The sequence below is a fragment of the Herpailurus yagouaroundi genome, unplaced genomic scaffold (genome assembly GCF_014898765.1).
Source record: "Herpailurus yagouaroundi ecotype Mexico unplaced genomic scaffold, PumYag 195, whole genome shotgun sequence".
Taxonomy (NCBI): Eukaryota; Metazoa; Chordata; class Mammalia; order Carnivora; family Felidae; genus Herpailurus; species Herpailurus yagouaroundi.
In genome coordinates, this window is record NW_024412426.1 from 14,175,980 (window position 1) to 14,202,105 (window position 26,126).

Sequence of the window (26,126 nt, forward strand, 5' to 3'; positions counted from 1 at the left end):
GTTACTGTCACTCCCCTTATAAGAGCAAATGTAGAAAAATACAGTACAAACAGTGCTCCACTTCTGCCTTTGGAGTTCTTCCAGAACATGAGACTGTCACTAATTACAGAACTTCACAATGTGATCACTAGAAATCTGAATAGCTGGTATCAGCAACCTGAAAGGGAGGTTGGGGTGTTACAGGCTTCCTAACTTGCTTATGTTCTCAATTTCATCTCCATTAATATTAATTTCACCCAGCCCATGGCCCATGATTGTCCCAGCACGATGACAGTCAGACGGAAGGACGACCAAAGGAAGGAGGCAGGCAGTTAATGAGAAACTAGAAAAGCAGCGTGCTTAATCTATTTAAACAGAATCACTGTATTTTAAGAGCCCCAAGAAACTTCATTTTTTAAAAACGATTTTTGAGTGTAGTTCACACACGATGTTACATTAGTTTCAGATGTACCACACAGTGACTCGACAACTCTGTACGTGATGCTGTGCCCACAAAGGCAGCTACTACCTGTCACCATACAACACTTTTACAATATACCATTGACTATATTCCCTAACCTGTGCCTTTAATTCCCATGACTTCCTCATTCCATTAACTGAAGCCCGTATCTCCCACTCCCTTTCATCCATTTTGCCCATCCCCCCACCAGACCCCCTCTGAAAGAAACCTCATTTTTAAAAATAAGCAGCTGAACTGGACAACCTCTAAGATCCTAAGAATGGGAAACAACCATCATGAAGCAAAGAGTCTATGGTCCACTTAGTGAAGGTGCGCATGCACGATCAGAGATGCGGCTGAAGAAGCAAAGGGGCCAGACTGTGACAGACCTTCAGGCCATCACAAGAATTGTTCGTTGTATCATAAAGGCAACAGGAAACCAATGATGTTTTGTTTTGGTTTGTTTTAATGTCTATATATTTTGAGAGTGCATGGGGGGGGGGGGGGCAGAGAGAGAAGGGGAGAGAGAAGCCCAAGCAGGATCTGGGCTCAGCACCGAGCTGGACGGGCAGGGCTCAATCTCACAACCATGAGATCATGACCCGAGCAGAAATCAAGCCTTGGGCGCTTAACCAGGTGACCCACAATGAGGTTTTAAACACGTTTTATAAGCATGTTCCGATTTGCATTTTAGAGAGATAATTCTTCTAAAAAGCCTTCCAAGTACAGGTTACCCTGAACTGAGTTTTAAAACGAGACAAGAGCAGGGTCATTTATGGATAGATAAAATCACCCCTTCAAAGGCACAGAGGCATGGAAAAAATAAAAAAGTAAACAGAGAAAGAAATACAAAGTACAAATACATACTGAGGACGGTGTGTAAAAAATTACACCCTGACTCCAAGGTCATATTGCTAGTCCGTGAACTTATGTCTCTGACTCGATGCCCGGCTTTGCACAGAGAACTTTTAACCTCACAGTGGCATGGAACCAGAAACCTGACCTTTCTGAACAAAACAGATAAGACAATAGAATAGGTAATATAATGTTTGGGTCTTAAACTAAATTAACTCCTCAAGAGAGGTTTCTCCTAACAGTTCACACTAAAGCTACTGTACCTTATTCGTTTCCTTCATAGCACTTAATATCATCTAACATTATATACTTTTCTATTTTTTGGTGTCTTAATGTCTGCCTCCCCCGCCTGACTTTAAACAGTATGTCTTCTTGTTAACCACTGTACATCTAGCTCTCAGCAAAGCAACTTGCAAGACTGTTTACGTGTTAAGTGTATTTCCAAACAGCTTTGGAAACCAACCCCTAGCACTGAAACTCCTACTCATACCACTGCTGACTACTCAATGTCTATTACAAAGCAGAAAGTACTTGTCTAGAAGAATTCCCTCACCCTGATTTCTTACTAAAAGCTATGAAGGAAAAGGGACTAAAAATCACTACTGTTGCTATTGTTAGTAATGGCTGTGACTTAATGCCTGTGATACTGTGTTAGGGGCCTTTATATATTAGTCTTAAAACCATCTTCCTAAAATCGGCAACATAATTCCTACTTTACACAGGAGAGATCTAAGCTCGAACAAATCAAGTAATGTGACTTGCCCAAGGTCACAGACCTTGTAAACTAGAGAACCAGGATTAGAACCCCCAGTCTAGATGACCTTAGACATCATATGACATTATATCACTTTCTACCATACTGGAGCTAAAATATTTTCTTTATGATTAGCACCATAAACCAAAAAAGCAAAAACCTAAAAAAAAGGGAACAATGTACATGTGGCCTGAAAATAGTAGGTAATCTAATAAATTAGTCCTATCACAAAATTTCATGAAATTTGCATTTCATTTCAACACACTAACGTAAAAGAGGTTTACAGTCATAGTGTACTATAATAAATTCCTCCTCCATATTTAAAAAGAAACACTTGTTTGCAAGTTAAGTCTTGAGTGTAACTACTGCATAATCCTTAAAACAAGAAGCCAAAGGTTCAAGATAACCCAGTGGCTAATGAAATTGGAGCTCTAAATTATAATCCCTTTTATTTAAAATAAAATTCATCCTGAGCTGTCTCCCAACTTAAGTCAGACCATGATATTCCTGATATCTTATTCTTATCAATCTAAACTGAGGTGAAACACATTTATTTATCTTCATCTGCTTAAGCAGCTCCCTCATCTTATCCAAATGATGTATTTTGCTATTTCTCATCATCTTTACCAACTTCCTAAGCCATTGTTAAACGCTAGAAAACCAGAAAGTGTCATAGTTAACCAATGATACATTCATACAAATGACTATCATGAAATCATTTTATATCACATTGTCAAAGAACATTTTAACACACAAAAAAAACCCCACAAAATGTTTAAAAATATATAACTGAACATATAAATTGTTGCTTATTTTGCCGATGTATCTATGATGTACACACCTACATGTGTCTACACTGTCCGCATGGATCTGTGTGTATGATGGAAGAAAGAAAACAAAATACTGGGGGGTAGAGCAGAACCAGAATGTTCGGTGATATGCAGAACATTACCATCTGACTAGTTTCGATGCTTTGGATTCTCACTAATGTAAAATAAGGAGTAACTACGACCTATAAGGTTTTCAATAAAGCTCTAAAATTATGTAACTTCTTACCACAAATAGCAACTTACACTGACACCACTTTATAGCTTTCAAAGAGCATTTTTAAAGTATCTGATTCAGTTGTTGTTCCTCTGTTAACCTATTCTATACAGAGCGTTCTGAGCCAGCATGAGGACAGAAAACACGACTTCTTCAGAATCCCAGCACCTAACATATTGCCTGACAAAAGAACCGACTAGTTGGTAATTCAAGGAGCTAGATTACTGAACATTCCCTGAGAGGGCAATATAACAGGCACCTATCTGCATTTTATAACTGACGAAATCCTAAGAACAATAAACTGATTTTCCCAAGGTTCATCAAAGGAGACTAGAGACTGACTCATCTACGCATTTAGGCAAAATGAGAAAGGGAAATATCAGAAGGCTACAGTCACACAGCCAACAGATTTGACCAGAAGGTCAAGGGAAGGAAAGTAGAATGGACAGTTGTAATAGAGGCTGTTAGGTGTCAACCTACTTTTCTTCCTAACTCGATCCTGCTCCGTGAAACTTAGATGAAACGGCTGGAATCATCTGGACAACAAAAAAGAGGATCACAGCCTACAATGGTACAGCACAGAGGTAGAAGGGACCAGGGTCCTGGAGGGACACAGAGTCACCATAACCGTCCTAGACTTCCCACCTCTAGATCATTTACATGAGAGGGCAATACACATCTATCTTGTTTAAGCCACAATTATTTGCGTTTCTCTTGTGTTTATCTTGTGTGAGCACAACCTAACCTCAAAGTATACAATAATCAAAGAATTTCTAGGCCGAAAAGACTCAGACTTACTTACGTCTCCAGCAGTCTTGCCAATATATCAAATAGACTGGCACTCCCCAAAAACTTTTTTGGACGAGGTTACTTGGATGAGCAATAAACCATGAAAGGAGGTCCTCATTTGCAGACATGCCATCCCAGCCCTACTCATGACAGTTTGCTCATTTATAATAGTTAGGCAATAGCATAAGGTATTGACGTGTAAAATAGTATTGGAAATGCTACAACAGAAGGAAATGAAATATGTTGCAATCTGTGTTTTTAAGAAACAGAAACAGGAAGTAATTTTTCATCCCCTCACATGAGACCTAGCATTCCCTCTACAAAGCTGTCTACATTAATAAAAGCTCCACGGTAATCAACGGCATCAAGGCACTCCCTTTTTAACTCTTCTCATCCTCTTTTCTCTGGAAACTGTCCTCAATGAGGGTAAAGACAGGAACTGAGTGTCTAGGCCAGGGCTGTACCATATACGGGCCTGCCCTTCTGGCCAAAATCCCAATTCTCTCTCTCAAAGACCTACAACTCTGAGCTTAAAAAGAGGGACAAATGGGGCGCCTGGGTGGCGCAGTCGGTTGAGCGTCCGACTTCAGCCAGGTCACGATCTCGCGGTCCGTGAGTGCGAGCCCCGCGTCCGGCTCTGTGCTGACGGCTCAGAGCCTGGAGCCTGTTTCCGATTCTGTGTCTCCCTCTCTCTCTGCCCCTCCCCCGTTCATGCTCTGTCTCTCTCTGTCTCAAAAATAAATAAACGCTAAAAAAAATTTAAAAAAAAAAAAAAGAGGGACAAAAACCTTATTAACTGAAAAATTCAGAAATATCTGAACTCTTGCTACTAAAGCCCTTTTCCATTTTCAAAAGCTGAAGTGTTCAACTTCTAGGATTCCCAGAGATACATTAATATCTTTCAAATGTATTTTCTTTTCCTTAAATAAGCCAAAGTAGGTTTCTTTTACTTGCAACCAAAGAAATAATTTGATAGTTTCACTAACACAATGTTAAAACGAAGCTAATTTATTAACATAAGTTGGTTGGGACTTCATCACTTGAATTTCTCTTGGACTAGTCCAAGCGCTTTTAAGTCTGATTACAACACAATTCTGAGCATTTCAGAAGGTCACGACTCGGGGTTACACAATGTTGTATGATCCCACGAGCACCGGATTTTTTTTTTTTTTTTCTTATTAAGTACTTAAAACTTTCTGATGACAGCACTTGGACCTAGATGTGACCTTAAGAGATGCAATCAGTTCAACCACTAGTTTCATCATCTCTTGTTCCTCTTCCCTTCAGACTGAAGAGCTTGCTCAGTACCTGACACCCCTTTGCACACCTTTCTTTAACATGAGCTCTTCCATCTTTCGGAGAGCTCTTTGTCGGTCATATTCAGCAAATGAGCATACAGTACACCCAGTTAAATGTGAACTTGACACAAAGGACTTTTTTGGCCTAATTATGTCTCGAATATTGCATGATGACTAAAAAACTATTTGTCGTTTATCTGGAATAAACAAACAACAAATAAAGGTAAGCCTACTGTACTTTATCTGACAACTCCAGTTCTGTGGAGCGGAAAGAGTCGCCCCATAAAATCTACAGACTACCCATTCCCTTCACACCACAAAAACAGTGAATTAGGAACAAAAGTTTAAGTGAGCGACACAATGACACAGACTATTGGAGCTGAAGGGGGCCCTGGAGGTAGCTAGCCCCATGTCCTCACCTTAAAGATTAGGGGAAGACGGTCCAATGTAGTTGAGTGACCAAATGGGTTAGAGCAGGACTCCAAATTACAAATAACTACAAAGATTCTTGATTTTCGTTTGTTTTAAAAATTATTTCTAAAAACCCAAAAGAGAAAAGAAGTCAATTTTACGGCTCCAAACAATATTCACGTATCTGTCACCTCAATGGTCATTTCACATTAGTAAATATGAAGTCACAAAACAAAACAACAAAATATAAGCAGTTAAGAAATCGCTCTTGTAAGTGGGGTAATTTAATGAAATTATGTACGTAAAACGTAAGACACCTAGTACAAGCTGTGGCCCATAACAAGACATCTAAATGTAGTTCCCTTCTCCTCCCTGCCTATTTACTCAGTAATACTAAAGTATCACAATAGCTTCCTATCTTTTGTCTCCAAACTCTATACATCATCTTCAACTTCAGATCAGCACTGCATTCCTAATACATCTCCCTCAAAAGCATTCCAATTAATAAACAATGCAAGATGTTCTATCTCTTTAGATATCAAATTGCCAATAAAAACATTCCTAAGTCAAATCACCAAAAGTTCACCAAAAGAATTTTAGTGATTTCATTTAGAAAGCACTGTGTAATAAAGGCAGAGTATAGACTCAGGGTACACACTAGGTGTAAAGTATAAAGTATAAAGGAGGGAGGACATCGTTTCAAGCTGGTACTTAGAAAACTGTGGAAGCGGCAACAGGAACTACAACTTCAAGGACAGACAGTATTCTGACTGGTGAAACAGGAAGTTAAAGAAAGTTTCAAGTGGAAGGAGCTTTCCAAACAGGGCATGAAGGCAGAGAAGCAAATGCTTTACAATCTAGCTCTACAATTTTGCAACTGTATTTTTCTTTCTATCGTGCCCCAACAGGGGCGCAGATGCTGATCAAGTGTCATTTCTGACAGACGGCGTGAGCCTCTTACCTCCACACTTGTGCTCGAGCTACGTCCTCCCCAACAACAGGGAGCGAATCTTGCTCCACTATGTCACCCGCACTGGTACAACACAGAGTAATAAATACTAGATTAACCAATATCCACCTTCCCTTTCCCCTCAGTTTCTTTTCCATTCTTTCATTCATTTCTTTCTCTCCTTCAGATCCTCCTAACTGACCAAACTAAAAACGTAATACTTTTCTTCACTGATTAATATGTAAAGCGGATAAGTAGGATATTCTCTTCATAACAAAGCTTGCAACTTAAATCCTTGAAACCTCCCCCCTCTGCCCACCATGTGGCTTTCCCCTGACCTCTGCTTCCCACTCCATACTCCCTCCCTTTCCTCTTTGGATTTGAGATTCTGCATTCAAAAAGAATTCCTCTCCCACTTCAGATTTTTTTTTTAAATAAACAGTAACGACAGCCGGTTCACTCATTTGAAAATTTCCCTCACAAACAGAACAGATAAGGGCTTTGTGTTCTTGCTGGGCGGTGGAGAAGGAACAAGAGGAACAGAAGGGGAATTAGAAAAGTAACAGAACATAAACCCAGGTGTGTCCAGCCAGTCTAGAGGAATAAGGGTCAGAAATACTCTAGCCTGCCACAAAAACAAATTTTCTTTTATCACGATATTTGCAAGAATAAGCCCTTAAAAACAGGACATGCACCCTTAAAGATTTTTCTTTTGGTAGCCAAAATTATAAATAATCCCTTAGATAAGTGAAGGTTACCTAATAATCAACTCTTTAAACAGTCACTCACAATGGAACAAATTATTAAATGGAAAAGACATGCACCAGAAATGATCTTGATCACTGCAGTCGTGAAGGCTTATACAGGTAACCCAATAAAATCAGAAAAAATAAATAAAAACTTAACACACTGTTACCTCGAAGTCTAGACTCACGGTTTCAAGCATAGTAAATACACCACTGTAGTAAATACACTACTTTATAAAAATACAATGAGTCAGGGGCGCCTGGGTGGCTGAGTCAGTTAAGTGCCCAACTTAGGCTCAGGTCATGATCTCACAGATCGTGAATTTGAGCCCTGTGTTGGGCTGTGCCAACAGCTGAGAGTCTAAACCCTGCTTTGGATTCTCCCTCTCTCTCTCTGCACCCCCACTCGCTCGCTCGGTCTCTCAAAATATGAGTAAACAAACAAACAAAAAATACAGTGAGTCATTACACTGTAGAAATCACAAATACACTGAACGGATGAGTGGGGGTAGAGAGAGGTCTGTTAATGTTAAGCAAATAGGTACTTGTCCTCAAACTTCCAGTGCCAGCATCATCCCTGGACTGAAAAAGTGCTGTACTTCCAAAAGATTAGACAAAAGGAAAAGCTTTCTGCCCCGGACTAGAGAACAACTGGAAAACAAGCACTTATAATTACAAGACACTAATACCAAAGCGGATGTAAATAATCTTGCACATAGTGTTTCATGAAATATGATTACAAAAATATCTAAATTTAAATTATCATATATAAAGGCACATATGCACACTAAATTAATAAATAAAAACAGGCCTATTTCATCATTAATGGATGTGTACACACTCAAGGTGACCCAATAAGGTTTGGAAGTGATCTTCTCATTGGAAAAAAGACTGCCTTGGATTTGAAGTCACATTACATTTAGGCACACACAGTATTAGTTCAGAGTAAAAAAAAAAATCTTCTTTGTCTTCTAGCATTTCCTGAGGGCACCGCTGAATTCTGAATTGTAGAACAGTCTGCCTCACTTGAAATGGCTCCATGTTGTTTTTGACTTGGTATTTCTTCTTTATCCCTAACAAGGAATCTTACTGGGGACTTATTATTTACCATGAACCACAATAGATCCTTTCATAAAGTACCTGCACAGACATTCACACATTCAACTATATCGTGGTTCACAAAAATCAAGTTCTGCTGGCAAAAGCCACGAAGTGAGAGTGGTGGACAGGATGGAAGAGAAAAAAGCAATCTGGTTTTTAAATGTAGGATGCAAAGTGGCAGACCTTATCTTCCTGTTCCACAGCAGGATAGTGTCAACTGATAAGAAAGGTAAATTAATCCTTAAGCAAGTGAGCATTAAAAACTTTAGGAAACAGAGCTCCCTACCCTAACTCTACACTCTTGTTTCTAAAACATGGAGCTACTTACCTCTGCCTCTGCTGTCAACCGTAGCTTCTTTGCCATCAACTGTTTTATGTCAATCCTACCTAAAGAAAGAAAAAAAGGTAACTTTTAAGTTGATGGATACAGCTAACCAGCACAATTTCTTTTCTTTTCTTTTTTTTAAAGTTTATTTATTCATTTTGGGGCGGGGAGGCAAGGAGAGGGAGAACCCCAAGCAGACTGCATACTGTCAGTGCAGAGCCCAACACAGGGCTCAAACTCTCGAACCATGAAATCATGACCTGGGCCAAAGTGAGACTCTTAACTGACTGAGCCTCCCAGGCGCCCCTAACCAGCACTATTTAAATCATGAAGTTGAAAATCAAGCAGAAGAGGATGACTATGTCAATTACGGTAAAACCACAAAACATGACAACTCTTAAAAAATGAAGCATGGGCACTATCAGCAGAAGGAAATTTATACATAATTTATACATAAGAAGACAGGTGCCTGAGTGGCTTAGTCAGTTGAGCATCCAACTCTTGATTTCAGCTCAGGTCATGATCCCACAGTCATGGGATCGAGCCCTGCATCAGGATCTGCGCTGACAGTGGAGCCTGTCTCCCTCTCCCTCTCTCTCTCTGGACCTGGGTGACTTAGTCAGTTAAGTGTCCGACTTCAGCTGAGGTCATGATCTTGCAGTTTGAGTTCTAGCCCCGCATGAGGCTGTGTGCTGACAGCTCAGAGCCTGGAGCCTGCTTCGGATTCTGTGTCTCCCTCTCTCTCCCTGCCCCTCCCCAACTCATGCTCTGTCTCTCTCTCTCTCTCTCTCTCTCTCAAAAATAAACATTAAGGGACGCCTGGGTGGCTCAGTCAGTTAAGTGTCCGACTTCGACTCAGGTCACAATCTCGCGGTCCGTGAGTTCGAGCCCCGCATCAGGCTCTGGGCTGATGGCCCGGAGCCTGGAGCCTGCTTCCGATTCTGTGTCTCCCTCTCTCTCTGCCCCTCCCCCATTCATGCTCTGTCTCTCTCTGTCTCAAAAATAAATAAACGTTAAAAAAAAATTTTTTTTTAATAAAAAAAAATAAACATTAAAAAAAATTGTTTTAAAGGTACTCTCTCTCCCTCTGCCCCTCCCTTGTGTTTCTCAAAAAAAAAAAAAAAAAAGGTTAAAGGAAAAAAAACAACTACTGTATGTACATACAACGCTCACAACATTAATCATATGATGCTATAAGATCCAATATTGACAGTACGAGAAATCAGACTCTGTGAATGGATCTTGCAACTGTAACTACTAAAATGCACAAGCAACCATAGAAAAATTAGATACACTGGACTTCATCAAAAATTTTAAAAATTTTTTTTGCTGCAAAGGACAACATGAGAAAAGCAGAAAGACAACACACAAAATAAGACAAAAAAAATCTGCAAATCTGATCAGGAACTCGTATGTATAGAGCACTCTCTCTCTCTCTCTCTCTACATATATATATTGGGGCACCTGGGTGGCTCAGTCGGTTAAGTGCCGACTCTTTATTTCAGCTTAGGCCATGATCTCCTGGGTTCGTGAGATTGAGCCCCACGTCAGACTGTGCTGACAGTGCAAAGCCTGCTTCGGATTCTCTCTCACTTTCTCTCTCTGCCCTCTCCTACTTGCTCTCTCTCAAAAATAAACATTAAAAAAAATAAAATATATAAAGAACTCTTACAACTCAATAATAAAAAGACAAGTGATCCAATTTAAACATGGGCAAAGTATCTGAACAAACATTGCTCCCTGAAAGATACACAAATAGCCAATATCACATGAAAAGATGCTCCACATCACTGGCCACTAAGAAAATGCAAATCAAAACATGAAGAAATACCACTTCATACCCACCAGGGGGCTATCACCAAAAATAGCAAGTGCTGGCCACTGTATACCATAAGCTTATACAATGTTGATGCGTCAGTTTTATCTCAATAATGCTGATGGGGAGAAAAGAGCTGTACATGTAGGAAATTCTGAGAACAGTATTACTTAAGGACTGGATGTGACAGCTCTTCTAGGATACAATTAGAGAAGTGTCTATAAACACCTGTAACAGGGCACCTGGGTGGCTCGGTAGGTTAAACGTCCAAACTCTTGGTCTCAGCTCAGGTCACAATCTGATGCCCAGCCAAAAACTGGTATATGAATGTTTACAGAAGCATTATTTATATTAACAGAAAGTGAAACAACTCAAATATCCATTAACTGATTAACAGAATGTGGTCGAGCCACAGAATGGGATATCACCCAGCAATAACAGGAGAAACACTCATACACACTTCAATATGGATGAAACTTGAAAACATGCTGAATGAAAGTCAGTCACAAAAGATTTACACGTTGTAGGACTCCATTACATGAAATCCAGCATAGACAATTCTACAGAGACAGAAGGTTTGTGGTTGTCCAGGGGTCAGGGGCAGGAGGGTGAGGAACAGGGAATGCCTGCATAATGTGCACACGGTTGTTTTGGTTTTTTTTTGTGGGGGGGGGGGGGGAGAAAATAACCTAAAATTCATTTCATTCTAATCTCCTTATTCTGAAAGATTCCTTTCTGTATATTAAGTCGCATTAATGTAGCTCCCTAATGTTTTATTTAACTGAGGTTATTAGTCTATTATTAATCTAACCTGAGCACCTTCTTCATGATTTTCAAGAAAAGTTGATTTTCAAGGTCTTAAAATATTTGTTTTTTATGAGAACCTGTTGTTCTTTATGACTTCCATACCCACCGTACATTGTGATTTATGACTGTCATGGACTCAAAGACAGTTCCTTAACTTCACAGTGAATCACAGTACTACTATAATTTAAGCAAGCAGGCGGACTGTCTACTCTTTTATTCTTTCTATTTTATTTTAAAGTTCATTTATTTGAGAAAGAGACACTGTGAGCAGGGGAGGGGCAGAGAGGGAGGGAGAGAATGAGAACCCCAAGCAGGCTCCGTGCTCCTAGCTACAGAGCCCAACGTGGGGCTCAAACTCACAACCTCATGAGATCGTGACCTGAGACGAAAACCAAGAGTCACTCACTTAACCGCCTGAGCCACCCAGGCACCTGTCTGCCCTTTTAATAAAATAAGGGTAGAGTTCATTTTGAATGAAATTTGCCTCCATTCATGAGTCTGTCTTTACACACAGTATCTTGCAAAATAGCTTAGCCAAGTTTTAGCTTTTGATATCTTTATTAAACATTTAAGTTTTCTTGGTAAAATTTCTAACTTGTATCCTTCCTATCTACAGAAAGAAAATAAAATTATTTAAATAAAAAAATTTTTTTAAGTTTTTCTTTGGCAAAAGATTCACAGCTTAAAGCAACACTTTTAACATAACTTGAAAAATATCAATGCAGAAGCTAATGTCTACTCTATTGAACTTGGTGCCCATTAACAGTTGCATATACTGCTCATTTTGCTTACTAAAATAATGTTATTGGAACCTCTTGTTAATGTTAGATTTTCCTTTGAATTAGAGTTTTACTGAAATTCACTTAAGTTCAACATAGACTTAGTGATCTTGAAATGGTACCTTTTTCATTTTTGTATTTTTTTCAAAGCATACCTTCAGATATTATAGTATCTTCTTCCAGAAAAGGAATTTTATAATCTGATACTAAATGCTATTTTATCTTTTTAAAATTTTTTTAATGTTTATTAATATTTTTTGAGAGAGATAGAAAGAGACAGAACGAGACAGAGCATGAGTGGGGAGACGCAGAGAAAGAAGGAGACACAGAATCCGAACCAGGCTCCAGGCTCCGAGCTATCAGCACAGAGCCTGACACGGGGCTCGAACTCACAAAGCATGAGATCATGACCTCAGCCAAAGTCGGACACTCAACGGACAGAGCCACCCAGGCGCTCCTATTTTATCTTTTTAATTGAAATGTCAAGGTGTCTACTCTACTATAGGAACCAATAATATCAGACATCATCATGTGTAGAGAGATTTTCCACACAAATAAATGGACAGAACAGAACAGAATGCGAGCTGAAACATAGGAAGACCACCACTTCTCTTTGCTGTCTTTGTAAAAACCTATAATGTAACTTTGTATCATTTTAGTAGTATCTTTTAATGAGAATTTACATTTTCTTATCTATTTTCCTTGGCAAAATTTACCTGAGTATTTTTGTTTAAGAATCAACAATTGCTACTGTATATTCTACTTAAAAGAAGGAGTGAAGGGCATTCTAAGTTATAAGTAATTTCCCAGAAATACTTACTGTGCAGGTTAAAAAAGAAAACCGCAGGCCAAAAATGGGAGTCACATATGCCAAGCCAAGTCATTAGGTTAGGAACCTAACCTAATTAAAGTTTCTACCACTTCCTGAAATGCAGTTTTACCCAATCAGGAATTCTCTGATCAGTATCAATGAGGTCATCAGTCACATGGCCTTCTACATCCCACCCCCTCCCAAAGGAAGAGAAGGTAATCCACCCAATAAGACTCCTGCCCTTTCTTTTACTAATCGTCCTGCCCAGTTTCTGCCTATAAAATCTTTCCAGTTTGTACAGCTCCTCTGAGCTCCCCTCTACTTGCCTGATGGGTTGATGTCCAATTCATGAATCAATTAATAAAGCCAGTTAGATCCTCAAATTCACCCAGGTGAATTTTTGTTCTTTAACACCAGAATGAATGTTGGGGGCAAATTTGGGCTAATTTTTTTTTCTTTAATGTTTATTTTTGAGAGAGAGCGTGCATGGGGCTGAGAGAGAGAGAGGGAGACACAGAATCTGAAGCAGGCTCCAGACTCCGAGCTGTCAGCACAGAGCCCAAAACAGGGCTCGAACCCACGAACCATGAGACTGTGACCTGAGCCGATGCTTAACTGACTGAGCCACCCAGGCACCCCATATTTGGGCTAATTTAAATTTAATAACTCTCTCTCCCTGTTCTAAAAGTAATCTTCATTATAGGCAATTAAAACCCCAAATGCTCTCTCCCAAAAGAGCTCTAACAAAACTACCCTATGTCCTATAGTGTTCAAGTAACTAATATTAGTACTTTGGTAGATACCATTTGTCCTTCTACTTTGGCAAATATACATACTATAAAAGTGGACTCATGCATAGTTTTGGAACTTGCTTTTTTCACTTAATATATTGTGAATATCTTTCCATGTCACTACATATGCCTCTGTATCATTTTTATTTGCCTATTATTCTGTTTTTATGGCTGAAACTTACTATATTTAATCCCCCATTGGAAATTTAGATTATTTATACCCTTTTACAATACTTCACTTGGAAAAAAGGCATGGAGAATGAGAAGGTCCAAAATGCACCCCATCAAAGGTCTATAATGGGAGACAAAAAAATAAGTAATAATGGCTGAGAACTTTCCAGAATTGTGGAAGGAGACCAATCCTCAAATGAAATAAGGTCAAAGAATCCCAAGCAGGATAAATAAAAATCTACACTTAGATAGAGACTCCAGAATTGGACCCACAAAAGTAAGGCCAACTAATCTTTGACAAAGCAGGAAAGAATATCCAATGGAAAAAAGACAGTCTCTTTAGCAAATGGTGCTGGGAGAACTGGACAGCAACATGCAGAAGAATGAAACTAGACCACTTTCTTACACCATGCACAAAAATAAACTCAAAATGGATAAAAGACCTGAATGTGAGACAGGAAACCATCAAAACCCTAGAGGAGAAAGCAGGAAAAGACCTCTCTGACCTCAGCCGCAGCAATTTCTTACTTGACACATCCCCAAAGGCAAGGGAATTAAAAGCAAAAATGAGCTATTGGGATTTCATCAAGATAAAAAGCTTCTGCACTGCAAAGGAAATAATCAACAAAACTAAAAGGCAACCGATGGAATGGGAAAAGATATTTGCAAATGACATATCCGATAAAGTGCCAGTATCCAAAATCTATGAAGAGCTCACCAAACTCCACACCTGAAAAACAAATAATCCAGGGAAGAAATGGGCAGAAGACATGAATAGACACTTCCCCAAAGAAGACATCCGGATGGCCAACAGGCACATGAAAAGATGCTCAACGTCACTCCTCATCAGGGAAATACAAATCAAAACCACACTGAGATATCACCTCACGCCAGTCAGAGTGGCTAAAATGAACAAATCAGGAGATTACAGATGCTGGAGAGGATGTGGGGAAACGGGAACCCTCTTGCACTGTTGGTAGGAATGCAAACTGGTGCAGCCGCTGTGGAAAACAGTGTGGAGGTTCCTCAAAAAACTAAAAATAGATCTACCCTATGACCCAACAATAGCACTGCTAGGAATTTACCCAAGGGACACAGGAGTGCTGATGCATAGGGGCACTTGTACCCCAATGTTTATAGCAGCCCTCTCAACAACAGCCAAATTACGGAAGGAGCCTAAATGTCCATCAACTGACGAATGGATAAAGAAATTATGGTTTATATATACAATGGATTACTACGTGGCAACGAGAAAGAATGAAATCTGGCCCTTTGTAGCAACGTGGATGGAACTGGAGAGTATTATGCTAAGTGAAATAAGTCAAGCAGAGAAAGATAGATACCATATGTTTTCACTCTTATGTGGATCCTGAGAAAGTTAACAAAAACCATGGGTGAGAGGAAGGGGAAAAAAAAGTTAGAGAGAGAAGGAGGCAAACCATAAGAGACTCTTAAAAAATGAAAACAGGGGCGCCTGGGTGGCGCAGTCGGTTAGGCGTCCGACTTCAGCCAGGTCACGATCTCGCGGTCCGTGAGTTCGAGCCCCGTGTCAGGCTCTGGGCTGATGGCTCGGAGCCTGGAGCCTGTTTCCGATTCTGTGTCTCCCTCTCTCTCTGCCCCTCCCCCGTTCATGCTCTGTCTCTCTCTGTCCCAAAAATAAATAAAAAACGTTGAAAAAAATTAAAAAAAAAAATGAAAACAAACTGAGCATTGATGGGGGTGGGAGGGAAGGGAAAGTGGGTGATGGGCATTGAGGAGGGCACCTATTGGGATGAGCATTGGGTGTTGTATGGAAACCAACATGACAACAAATTTCATATTAAAAAAATAATAAAATAAAATAAAATAAATTACATGCTCAAAAAAAAAAAAAAAGATATATCCTAGTGAAACTGTAACACACGGGTTTATTTTAAAAAACACCTCTCAAAAGCAGCAGAAAGCAAGTACCACCTATGAAAGAATTGCAGTTATGCCTGACTTACCAATGCCAAAAACAGAAGCCACCAGACAGTGGATCAGTATCTTCAACCTTTGGCAGTGGTGGAGTTTGTAACTGGGAAGGAGGCTAGAGATCATGTCATGAAGAGCCTGGGTGTATTTTAACAAGGGCTATGAGGAAACTAAGAATTTTAAGCAGGAAAATAACTGATTTGATATGGGAAAGTCCACTCTGGCAGAATGAAAAGGACCACAGAAGAGAGAAATGCAATAAATTCAGACAAGAAATGAGGTCATAAACCAAAACAAATGGCAATGAGGGTAGGTAGGAGAAGATAAGCTTTGAAGACAGTCACAAACTTTAACTAAATAGGCAAGAAATATGACTAAGACAAATATTAATTTGATTTTTCTGTCAATTATAACACCTTTTGTATTTAGTTCTCTACCATCTACGATCGGACCATGGTTTCATAAATAATCTATTTCATAAATAAATGAATACTGAAGCTTCTTCCCTTCAACTAATTCAATTACCACGGGGGAATGGGGAGAGAATCATTGTAAAAGATTAATTCTCACTACCTGTACATCAATTCCAAAAGGCACCTGTTTATCCATAAATAACATAACCACCATTACAAACTGGTTGTGACTAGTTGGGAACTGGAAAATAGGGAGTATTTTTGCTCACAGCTAGACTAGCCTCTGAAAGCCTCCCTCAATGACATTAAAGCTACACAGTGGAAGAAAAATATATTAAAAAGCCAATTCTACTCATGTTCCTTCACCTTAAAATCAACTTCACACATATTCAAAAGATTTACTTTCTTACTACCAAAAAATTTAAAAATTAAATGTCAAAAAAGCCAGAAGAATAATGCCCTTAAAGCTAACATGCAATGATTTCTTAAAAAATTTTTAACATTTTTTATTTATTTTTGAGAGAGACAAAGTACGAATGGCGGACAGGCAGAGAGAGGGAGACACAGAATCCACAAGCAGGCTCCAGGCTCTGAGCTGTCAGCACAGAATCCAACACGGGGGCTCAAACTCACGAACTATGAGATCATGACCTGAGCCGAAGTCAGATGTTTAACTGAGCCACCCAGGTGCCCTTCTAACATGCAATGATTTAAAGTACAGACTTCCAACCATATAACTCAACTCAAGGTTTCTAGGTTTCTAAAACACTGATCATGCAATATCTGTAAGATCTTCCTAGGTCTACTGATATCACTAACTTGTAACATTAATATCCTTGAAAACTGATCATTAACTGATAACATCTAATTAACAGACCCAAAGATAAATCCCTTAAAAAAAAAACAACAACAACAAACAAACTACTCTACATTTTGTTTTCTCCTAGCACTCTCATCTCCAACAAATAAACCAGGTTTGCAACATTTACCTTTGTGAACACTACTTAACCCTTGTGAAGTCTAATTTAATGGGAATATTTAAAATTTATTCCCTGAAATATCAAATATCTTATTTTTTTTTAAATTTTTTCTTTTTTCAACGTTTTTTATTTTATTTTTGGGACAGAGAGAGACAGAGCATGAACGGGGGAGGGGCAGAGAGAGAGGGAGACACAGAATCGGAAACAGGCTCCAGGCTCTGAGCCATCAGCCCAGAGCCCGACGCGGGGCTCGAACTCACGGACCATGAGATCGTGACCTGGCTGAAGTCGGACGCTCAACCGACTGCGCCACCCAGGCGCCCCTCAAATATCTTATTTTAACCAACTGTGATGAAGAGCTTTCTAAAATTATCACAGGCCACCTTATCATATACCACCTTAAAAAAAAAAAAAACCCAACGGTATCCTACATACTTTTTATGTCCAGTAAAAGCGATCATTTATTGTACTATGCTATCAATACCTACAGTAAAACTGAAATGAGAGCAATCAGGACTACAAACAACTCCAAGGAGCTGTGCCTTTCGATGGGGCGGTCTCTTCATGGCTTTGTGTCAAATCCGCTTCCTCTAACAATCCTATGTTTACACTGCTATGCCAAGTCCATTGCCAAGGTTACCCAGAAGGAAAAGACACATAACCAAGCTCGTTAAAGAGGTAACTCATTTATTCATTCAATTATATATTCAACTTATTAAGTAAAAACCCAGTGAGTACCCAATATACAAAGGGTAGTACACACATATCCTAAACCCTTCCTTTAGAATCTCAGGAGAAATGTGCGAATGTAGATAATTTCAACATACAGATGACTGTGGGGTGGAGCGAGCTTTTGCAGAGGAAGTCAATATTTGAGCTGAGTCCCAGATGATAAAGAAAAATCATAGTGAACAGGTGCTAGACAGATTATTATAGAGGAAAGAGTGAGCATAAACACTTATAAAAACTTGGGTTTTTTTGGGACTTGAACCTGGGTCAAATGTCTCTCCGGGTGCCATGCTTGCTTTGCTTTATAAAACTGATTTTAATAAGCTTTTTGCCTAAGGGTAGCTTTTTATCTACTTACTTGCTAAATGACCAACTTTCCAGATGAGTGCTGTCCAACAGAAATATAATGTGAACCACATACGTAACTTTAACTTTTCTAGGAGCCACAACAGGTATAAGTGAGTCCTTGAAATGTGGTATTTTATAATTACAGTGTTATCTCAATTCAGACCAGTCACATTTCCAGTGCTAAACTAGACGATACTGAAATGTAGGTCTACTAGCTCCCATACTGAACAGCATGGTTCTTTTTCAAGTTTATTTGTTTTGAGAGAGACAGAGGAAGAGGGGCAGAAAAAGAGAGAATCTCAAGCAGGCTCTGTGCTGTTCCTACAAGGAACCCCACAAACCGTGAGATCATGACCTAAGCCAAATCCAGAGTCAAGACACTTAACCTAATGAGCCACTCAGGTGTCCCATGAACGGTGTAGCTCTAAATGAGGGGTCAGCACATCTTTTTCTGCAATGGGCCAGAGAGCAAGTATTTCAGGCTTTGCGGGCCATATGGTCCATTCACTCCACACACAAACATGGCTGTGTTTGCCAACTCCTGTTCTAGATGGCTAATTTACTGTAAATCTGGCTGACAAAACTGATAGGTATGTACACGACTTTTTGTTAAGTTAACCTAACTATGGCGAATGCTGTTGGCTGCTTCCCCAATAAGGGCATGTGTTTCATTCCCCTTGCCAGACTGATTTAAGACTGGGCATGAGTATCTGTCAGAGCAAGGACAGCATAAAAATGACTCACTCAAGCTAGTTTACTGAGAGGAGTTCAAAGAGGGCCCTCTTATACATGTGCGGGCAGAGTTTAAGAAAAGCAACAAAGGATAGTGTGGAACTCTAGGGCTAGTAACAAATACCAGGGAAGCTATCCTCAGGCTTCAAAGGGCAAAGGAGGGAAATGGTTAAGGAAACCCAAAGAGAATTTCTAAGAGAACTATCAGACAGGAGTGATGGTTACCCAGACGGAGGAAAGTAACTTTAAATAAAGGGAAAACTTTATAACGAAAGTTATAAACACACTCACCTTACTCTCTCTGCCCTTGGATCTGTCAGTTCCCTCCCCATCAGCCGGACCCCAACCCCCATGACCAAACTCTACCAGAAACCACAGGGCATGGGAACCTATGGATACAGTCCAGTAAGGTCAGCCTCCCAGGACACAAAATAGGGTAGAAAAGAATAGAGAGACAAAAGGAAGATATCCAGCATAACCTGTAATCTAATTATGGCCAATGAGACATAAGAAGTCTGCTGGGGAATTTCTAGTTAAGTTTCATTGCTCTAAAGAGAAACCTAGGGAAATCATTTCTCTTCTTCTGACAGAGACTGTTTTGTTTTTTAGTTTGTTTGCTTTACCAGTTTTCTTACCCACCCTGGAGTTACTAATCCTCTGTCATTATTTCCACTCTTCTCTCCTCAATGCCACCAATTTCCTGGACCCACCACGCCGTATTTCAAACCCAGATACTGTCTATCTGCTCTCTCCGATTCCAAACGGTCATGCACTACAGAGAGTATTAAGAAAATGGGCCCGCTCCAAACTGATGCTGTCAAGTCCTAACCAGCCCCGCAAAAGAATAATGAAATCTTTTCCTGACCTCTTGATGAATTTAACAGCCCTCACAACCATAGCTCTCAACATTTTCTACCTTCCTCAAGTCCAGCCGTACCAAGCAACCTCCAGTTGATCCCTTGGGTACAAAGTCCTTAAATGTTTTCTCTTTCTTACTTTTCACAATCTTCAACCCTCTTCTCCATTGTTCCCATGTCAGAGGACGGCAAAGGCCATCTCTTTTTCAATAGTAACTCTTCAAACTATCGCCTTGATCATTCCATATCCTTAGAGAGACTGTTCAAATTGCTCTCAACACAGTAAATCATTTATATTGTCCACATTTACATTCAGAGCCAACCTACTCCCTAAAAATTGTTTCTGAAATTATGATATGGATGTCCCCAGTGGTACACAAAATTAAATCTGGGGTTTTACCAACATTCGTCAAGTGTCACATATTTATTTAATGTGTGTGTGTGTGTGTGTGTGTGTGTGTGTGTGTGTGTGTAAGTGGGTTCAACACAGGGCTGAGAGCAAGACCTGTGCTGAGATCAAGAGTCAGTTGGTTAACCAACTGAGCCACCCAGACACCACATTAAACAATATATATTCTTTACAGCCCTGTATGATAAGCAAGATTGTTATTTTATTTTTAAAATAAGATTCAAAGCAATTAAATATCTGGCCCACAGTCACATGGCCTGGCCAGTAAGTAACTAAGCCCGAATGAATACCTGTCTTCTAACCCCTAGTCATGCAACAAGCAGCACAAAAAATAAAATTTGAATTAAAAAAAAAAAAAAAGAAAAGAAATCAAGGCCTACTTATAGTGACTACATTAAAAGTAGAGTTCTAAGCAATAAGCAATGACTAAACCATTTTTTCAAGTTGTAATTCTTTTAATAAACATTTTCTTTGCCTCCTTGCGGCAAGTGCAGAATTAGCTAACAGACAGGCACTGACTAGCAGGGTTTTATTGCCTAGAGAAATTCAACTCATTTTAAAATCCCAATCATGGGGCTCCTGGCTGATTCAGTCAGAAGAACGTGCCACTCTTGATCTGGGGGTCATGGGTCCAAGCCCCACATGGGGTGTAGAGATTACTCAAATAAATAAAACTTTAAAAATTAAATTAAATTAGGGGCACCTGGGTGGCTCAGTCAGTTAAGCTTATCTGACTCTTGGTTTTTGCTCAGGTCACGATCTCACGGTTTCCTGGGTTTGAGCCCCATATCAGGTTCCATGCTTGGGATTCTCTCTCCCTCTCTATCTGCCCCTCCCTTGCTCACACTGTCTCTCTCTCTCAAAAATAAAAAAATAAACAAAAAGTAAATAATTAAAAATTAAATTAAAAAATAAAATAAAATCCTGATTATTTTCTAAAAAAAACTCTCACTGACCATGACTTAGATCTTCATCGCAGCTTCACTTCCTTCTCCACAAAGACAGAAGTAATCTAAGAGTCACTTTAAGTCCATAGGATGGCTGTGGTGAGCATCCCTTGAGAGAATCAATCATTTATCAATCTTAAAAGCAAAAGGGGAGATAAGATAGTATAATCCACCTATCACCTGCTACTGCTCCATCGACCTCAAAAATCTTCTAGAACTACCAATTATTACAGGTCTGTACTAACTGCACAGAAATGGAATATGAACTAGAAATGAGGATCAGTGTATATTCATATAGAAAAGGTGATTTAATAGATAATGTTGAAAAACCTGACTAGCCATTTTGGAAAACTACACAGATCCCTCATTCAAAATAAATTTCAGGTGGATAAAATATTTAAATAAATTATAAAACCTAAAGAGTAATTATTGCAAAAAATTTCATCTGTTTTCCTTTTTCATCTTGGAAAATCCCTAAACATGACAAGAAATCTTAAAGCAATAAAAGAATATTTGACAATATAAAAACTAAGTATGGCAAGGCACACCATAAGCAAAGTCAAAAACCAAACAGCTAGTTTACAAAATATTCACAGTGGGGCACCTGGGTGGCTCAGTCAGTTGAGCATCTGATTTCAGCTCTTGATCTCACAGTACGTGAGTTTGAGTCCCACATCAGGCTCTGTGCTGACAGCTCAGAGCCTGGAGCCTGCTTCAGATTCTGCGTCTCCCTCTTTCTCTGTCCCTCCCCCTCACGTGTGCACTCTCTCAAAAATGAATAAACATTAAAAAAATTTTTTTTAATATTCACACTACATTCAAAGGATCAATTTCCACTCATTGAATGTGGCACTAGCTCTCCAGGTAGCTGTCTTCTTTACAAGCCTGGCCGGGCCCACACTGAAGCAACTATGTCTAAGGGACCTGCAGTTGGCACCACCTACTCCTGTGTGGGTGTCTTCCAGCACGGGAAAGTGGAAATAATTGCCAACGATCAGGGAAACCAAACCACCCCAAGTTATGTCACCTTTACTGACACAGAACGATTGATTGGTGATGCTGCAAAGAATCAAGTTGCAATGAACCCCACCGACACAGTTTTTGATGCCAAACGCCTGACTGGACGTAGATTTGATGATGCTGTTGTCCAATCTGATATGAAGCATTGGCCCTTCAAGGCGGTGAATGATGCTGGCAGGCCCAAGGTCCAAGTAGAATACAAGGGAGAGACCAAAAGTTTCTATCCAGAGGAGGTGTCTTTTATGGTTTTGACAAAGATGATGGAAATCGCAGAGGCTTACCTTGGGAGGACTGTTACCAATGCTGTAGTCACAGTACCTGCCTATTTTAACGATTCTCAGTGTCAGGCTACCAAAGATGCTGGAACTACTGCTCGTCTTAATGTACTTTGAATCATCACTGAGCCCACTGCTGCTACTTTGCTTATGGCTTAGACAAAAAGGTTGGAGCCGAAAGGAATGTGCTGATCTTTGACTTGGGAGGTAGCACTTCTGATGTGTCAATCCTCACTACCGAAGATGGGATCTTTGAGGTCAAATCTACTGCTAGAGACACCTACTTAGGTGGAGAAAACTTTGACACTCAAATGGTAAACCATTTTATTGCAGCGTTCAAGCGCAAACCTAAGAAGGACATCAGCGAGAACCACAGGGTGGTCTGTCACCTCCACACTGCTCGGGAGCGCAACAAGCGCACACCTTCTTCCAGCACCCAGGCCAGTATTGAGATTGATTCTCTATATGAAGGAATCGACTTCTATACCTCTATTACTCATGCCCGGTTTGAAGAATTAAATGCTGAACTGTTCCGTGGCACCCTGGACCCTGTAGAGAAAGCCCTTCGGGATGCCAAGCTAGACAAGTCTCAGATCCACGCTACTGTCTTGGTGGGTGGTTCTACACGTATCCCCAAGGTTCAGAAACTTCTACAAGACATTTCCAGTGGGAAGGAACTGAATAAGAGCATCAACCCTGATGAGGCTGTCGCTTATGGTGCAGCTGTCCAGGCAGCCATCCTTTCTGGAGACAAATATGAAAATGTTCAAGGTTTGCTGCTGTTGGATGTCACTCGTCTTTCTCTTGGCGTTGAAACTGCCGGTGAAGTCATGACTGTTCTCATCAAGCACAATACTACCATTCCTACCAAACAGACCCAAACCTTCACTTCCTACTCTGACAACCAGCCTGGTGTGCTCACTCGGGTTTATGAAGGTGAGCATGCCATGACCAAGAATAACAACCTACTTGGCAAGTTTGAACTCACAGGCATATGTCCTGCCCCCCATGGTGTTCCTCAGATTGAGGTCACCTTTGATATTGATACTAATGGCATTCTCAATGTCTCTGCTGTGGATAAGAGTACAGGAAAAGAGATCAAGATCACCATCACCAACGACAAAGGTCACCGGAGCAAGGAAGACATTGAGTGCATGGTCCAGGAAGCTGAGAAGTACAAAGCTGAGGATGAGAAGTGGCAAGACAAGGTGTCCTCCAAGAATTCCCTTGAATCTTACGCATTCAACATGAAAGCAACTGCTGAAGATGAAAAGCTTCAGGGTAAAATCAACAACGAGGACAAACAGAAGACTCTGGACAAGTGTAATGAAATCATCAACCGGCTGGATAAGAACCAGACCGCAGAAAAAGAAGAATTTGAACATCAGCAGAAAGAGCTGGAGAAGGTCTGCCATCCCATCATTACAAAGCTGTACCAGAGTGCAGGAGGCACGCCTGAAGGCTTCCCTGGTGGTGGAGCTCCTCCCTCTGGTGGTGCCTCCTCTGGGCCCACCACTGAAGAGGTTGATTAAGCCAACCCGAGAATAGGTCTAGCACTGTTCCACGCAAAACATCTGAAGGACCCGAATTGGTAGCAAATTCCATGACAGTTTTAAAGTTGAGCTGCTGTAGTTAATCAACTGAGGATTCTTGATACTTGAATATGGAATATGTGCACAAGGAAAGGAAATACAACACTGCACTTTATAAGCGCTGTATCGTTAAGTGGAAAACGCAATGTCTTAAACTGTATTTAAAATTGGCACCAAAAAAAAAAAAAAAAGATTTCCTTAATACAGAAAGAATTCTTTAAAAGAAGAAAAATATAGCCACTAGGTAGGCAACAAAAATGGGCAGAGAATATGAATAGGGTTTTTAAGGAAAAAATAAAAAGTCAACAAATTATGAAAAAAGCTCCCTACCTCACTTATAATTTATGAGAACAAATTCACGCTTATCCCATTTTTCACCCATCAAGCTAGCAAAATTTATTTTTTTTAAATATAAGTTATTGTCAAATTGGTTTCCATACAGCACCCAGTGAACATCCCAACAAGCAAACTAGCAAAATTTAAAAGATTGGTAAGACATACTGGTAACTGTATAGGGAAACAACGTATGTGGGAGTGTAAACTGATATAACATTTTTAAAAGAAAACTCAGTAATACCTAAATTTTGAATAAAAAACTCTTTGATCTAGTAATGTCACTTTTAAATATCCTATAAGCATACTAGCACAAGTAAGCAATGACACTGTTTTAAGAATGCTCTCTGCAGCACTGTTTACAATACTGAAATGCTGGATACAACTTAAATGCCAGTCAATAAAGGATAAGTTAAATAAATTACCAAGCATTTGTACAACAGAAATACTCACATAAATACTTTTAGAAGTATTTATTACACTTAAATAAAAGTATTACATATTCTGAATAAAAAAACATCTAATATTTACTAACTTTAGAAAAGGCAAATTACAGGAGAGATCCCAAATGTGATCCTACATGTAGGGAAATTAAAATGATTACCTAGGGGAAAGAGAATTATTACTTTATAACCATCTCCAGTGTTTGATTTTTTCCCATGAGAACACACTATAAATTTAAATATTTATAAGCATATTCCAGCAATTTGTTTTTGAATGAAACCAGACTATCTTGTATTTAAATTTTTTTAAATGTTTATTTATTTTTGAAAGAGCACCTGAACAGGGGAGGGACAGAGAGAGAAGGAAACACAGAATCCAAATCAGGCTCCAGGCTCTGAGCTGTCAGCACAGAGCCCGACGGAGGGCTTGAACTCATGAACCAGGAGATCATGACTTGAGCTGAAGTCGGACACTTAACCAACTGAGCCACCCAGGTGCCCCTAGACTATCTTGTATTTCTAATGAAAGACTAATAGCCCCAAATTATTTAGCATGAGGACAGAAGATTGAGATTTTCAAGGTGTATTATGGGTGATCTACAAAAGCAATAAATGGACATACCAATCACAACTGGTCTATAATTTTTTTAAAGCTATAAACAGGTTTTTTTTTTAATGTTTATTTATTTTTGAGATACAGTGAACAGGGGAGGGGCAGAGAGAGGGAGATAGAGGATCTGAAGCCAGTTCCATGCTGACAGCAGTGAGCCCAATGCCAGGCTCAACCTCACAAACCATCAGATCATGATCTGAACTAAAATCAGATGTTTATTTTTATTTTTATGTTTTTGTTCATAATTCACTTTAATTTTTTTTTTCAATTATGTGAAATTTATTGTCACATTGGTTTCCATACAACACCCAGTACTCATCCCAAAAGGTGCCCTCCTCAATACCCATCACCCACCCTCCCCACCCTCCCACCCCCATCAACCCTCAGTTTGTTCTCAGTTTTTAAGAGTCTCTTATGCTTTGGCTCTCTCCCACTCTAACCTCTTTTTTTTTTTTTTTTCTACCCCTCCCCCATAGGTTTCTGTTAAGTTTCTCAGGATCCACATAAGAGTGAAACCATATGGTATCTGTCTTTCTCTGTATGGCTTATTTCACTTAGCATCACACTCTCCAGTTCCATCCACGTTGCTACAAAGG

At 39.7% G+C, this 26,126-nt stretch overlaps 2 protein-coding genes across 3 annotated transcripts in view; one reads left to right on the top strand and one right to left on the bottom strand.

The window, feature by feature from the left end:
• The window catches only part of SOAT1 (sterol O-acyltransferase 1), an 84,012-nt gene that overhangs the window by 31,355 nt on the left and 26,531 nt on the right, over positions 1 to 26,126 (bottom strand). For both annotated transcript variants that reach the window (XM_040446641.1, XM_040446640.1), the window contains one exon: positions 8,715 to 8,773. In XM_040446641.1, coding sequence (XP_040302575.1) covers positions 8,715 to 8,773 — 59 coding nt within the window. The remainder of the gene's footprint in view (positions 1 to 8,714; positions 8,774 to 26,126) is intronic.
• LOC121011871 (heat shock cognate 71 kDa protein-like) lies at positions 482 to 24,126 on the top strand. The gene is given in 6 exon segments (XM_040446639.1): positions 482 to 485; positions 6,001 to 6,013; positions 18,968 to 18,972; positions 19,257 to 19,261; positions 22,185 to 22,688; positions 22,691 to 24,126. Coding segments are annotated over 2 exon segments (1,746 nt in total). The 5' UTR covers positions 482 to 485; positions 6,001 to 6,013; positions 18,968 to 18,972; positions 19,257 to 19,261; positions 22,185 to 22,333; the 3' UTR covers positions 24,082 to 24,126.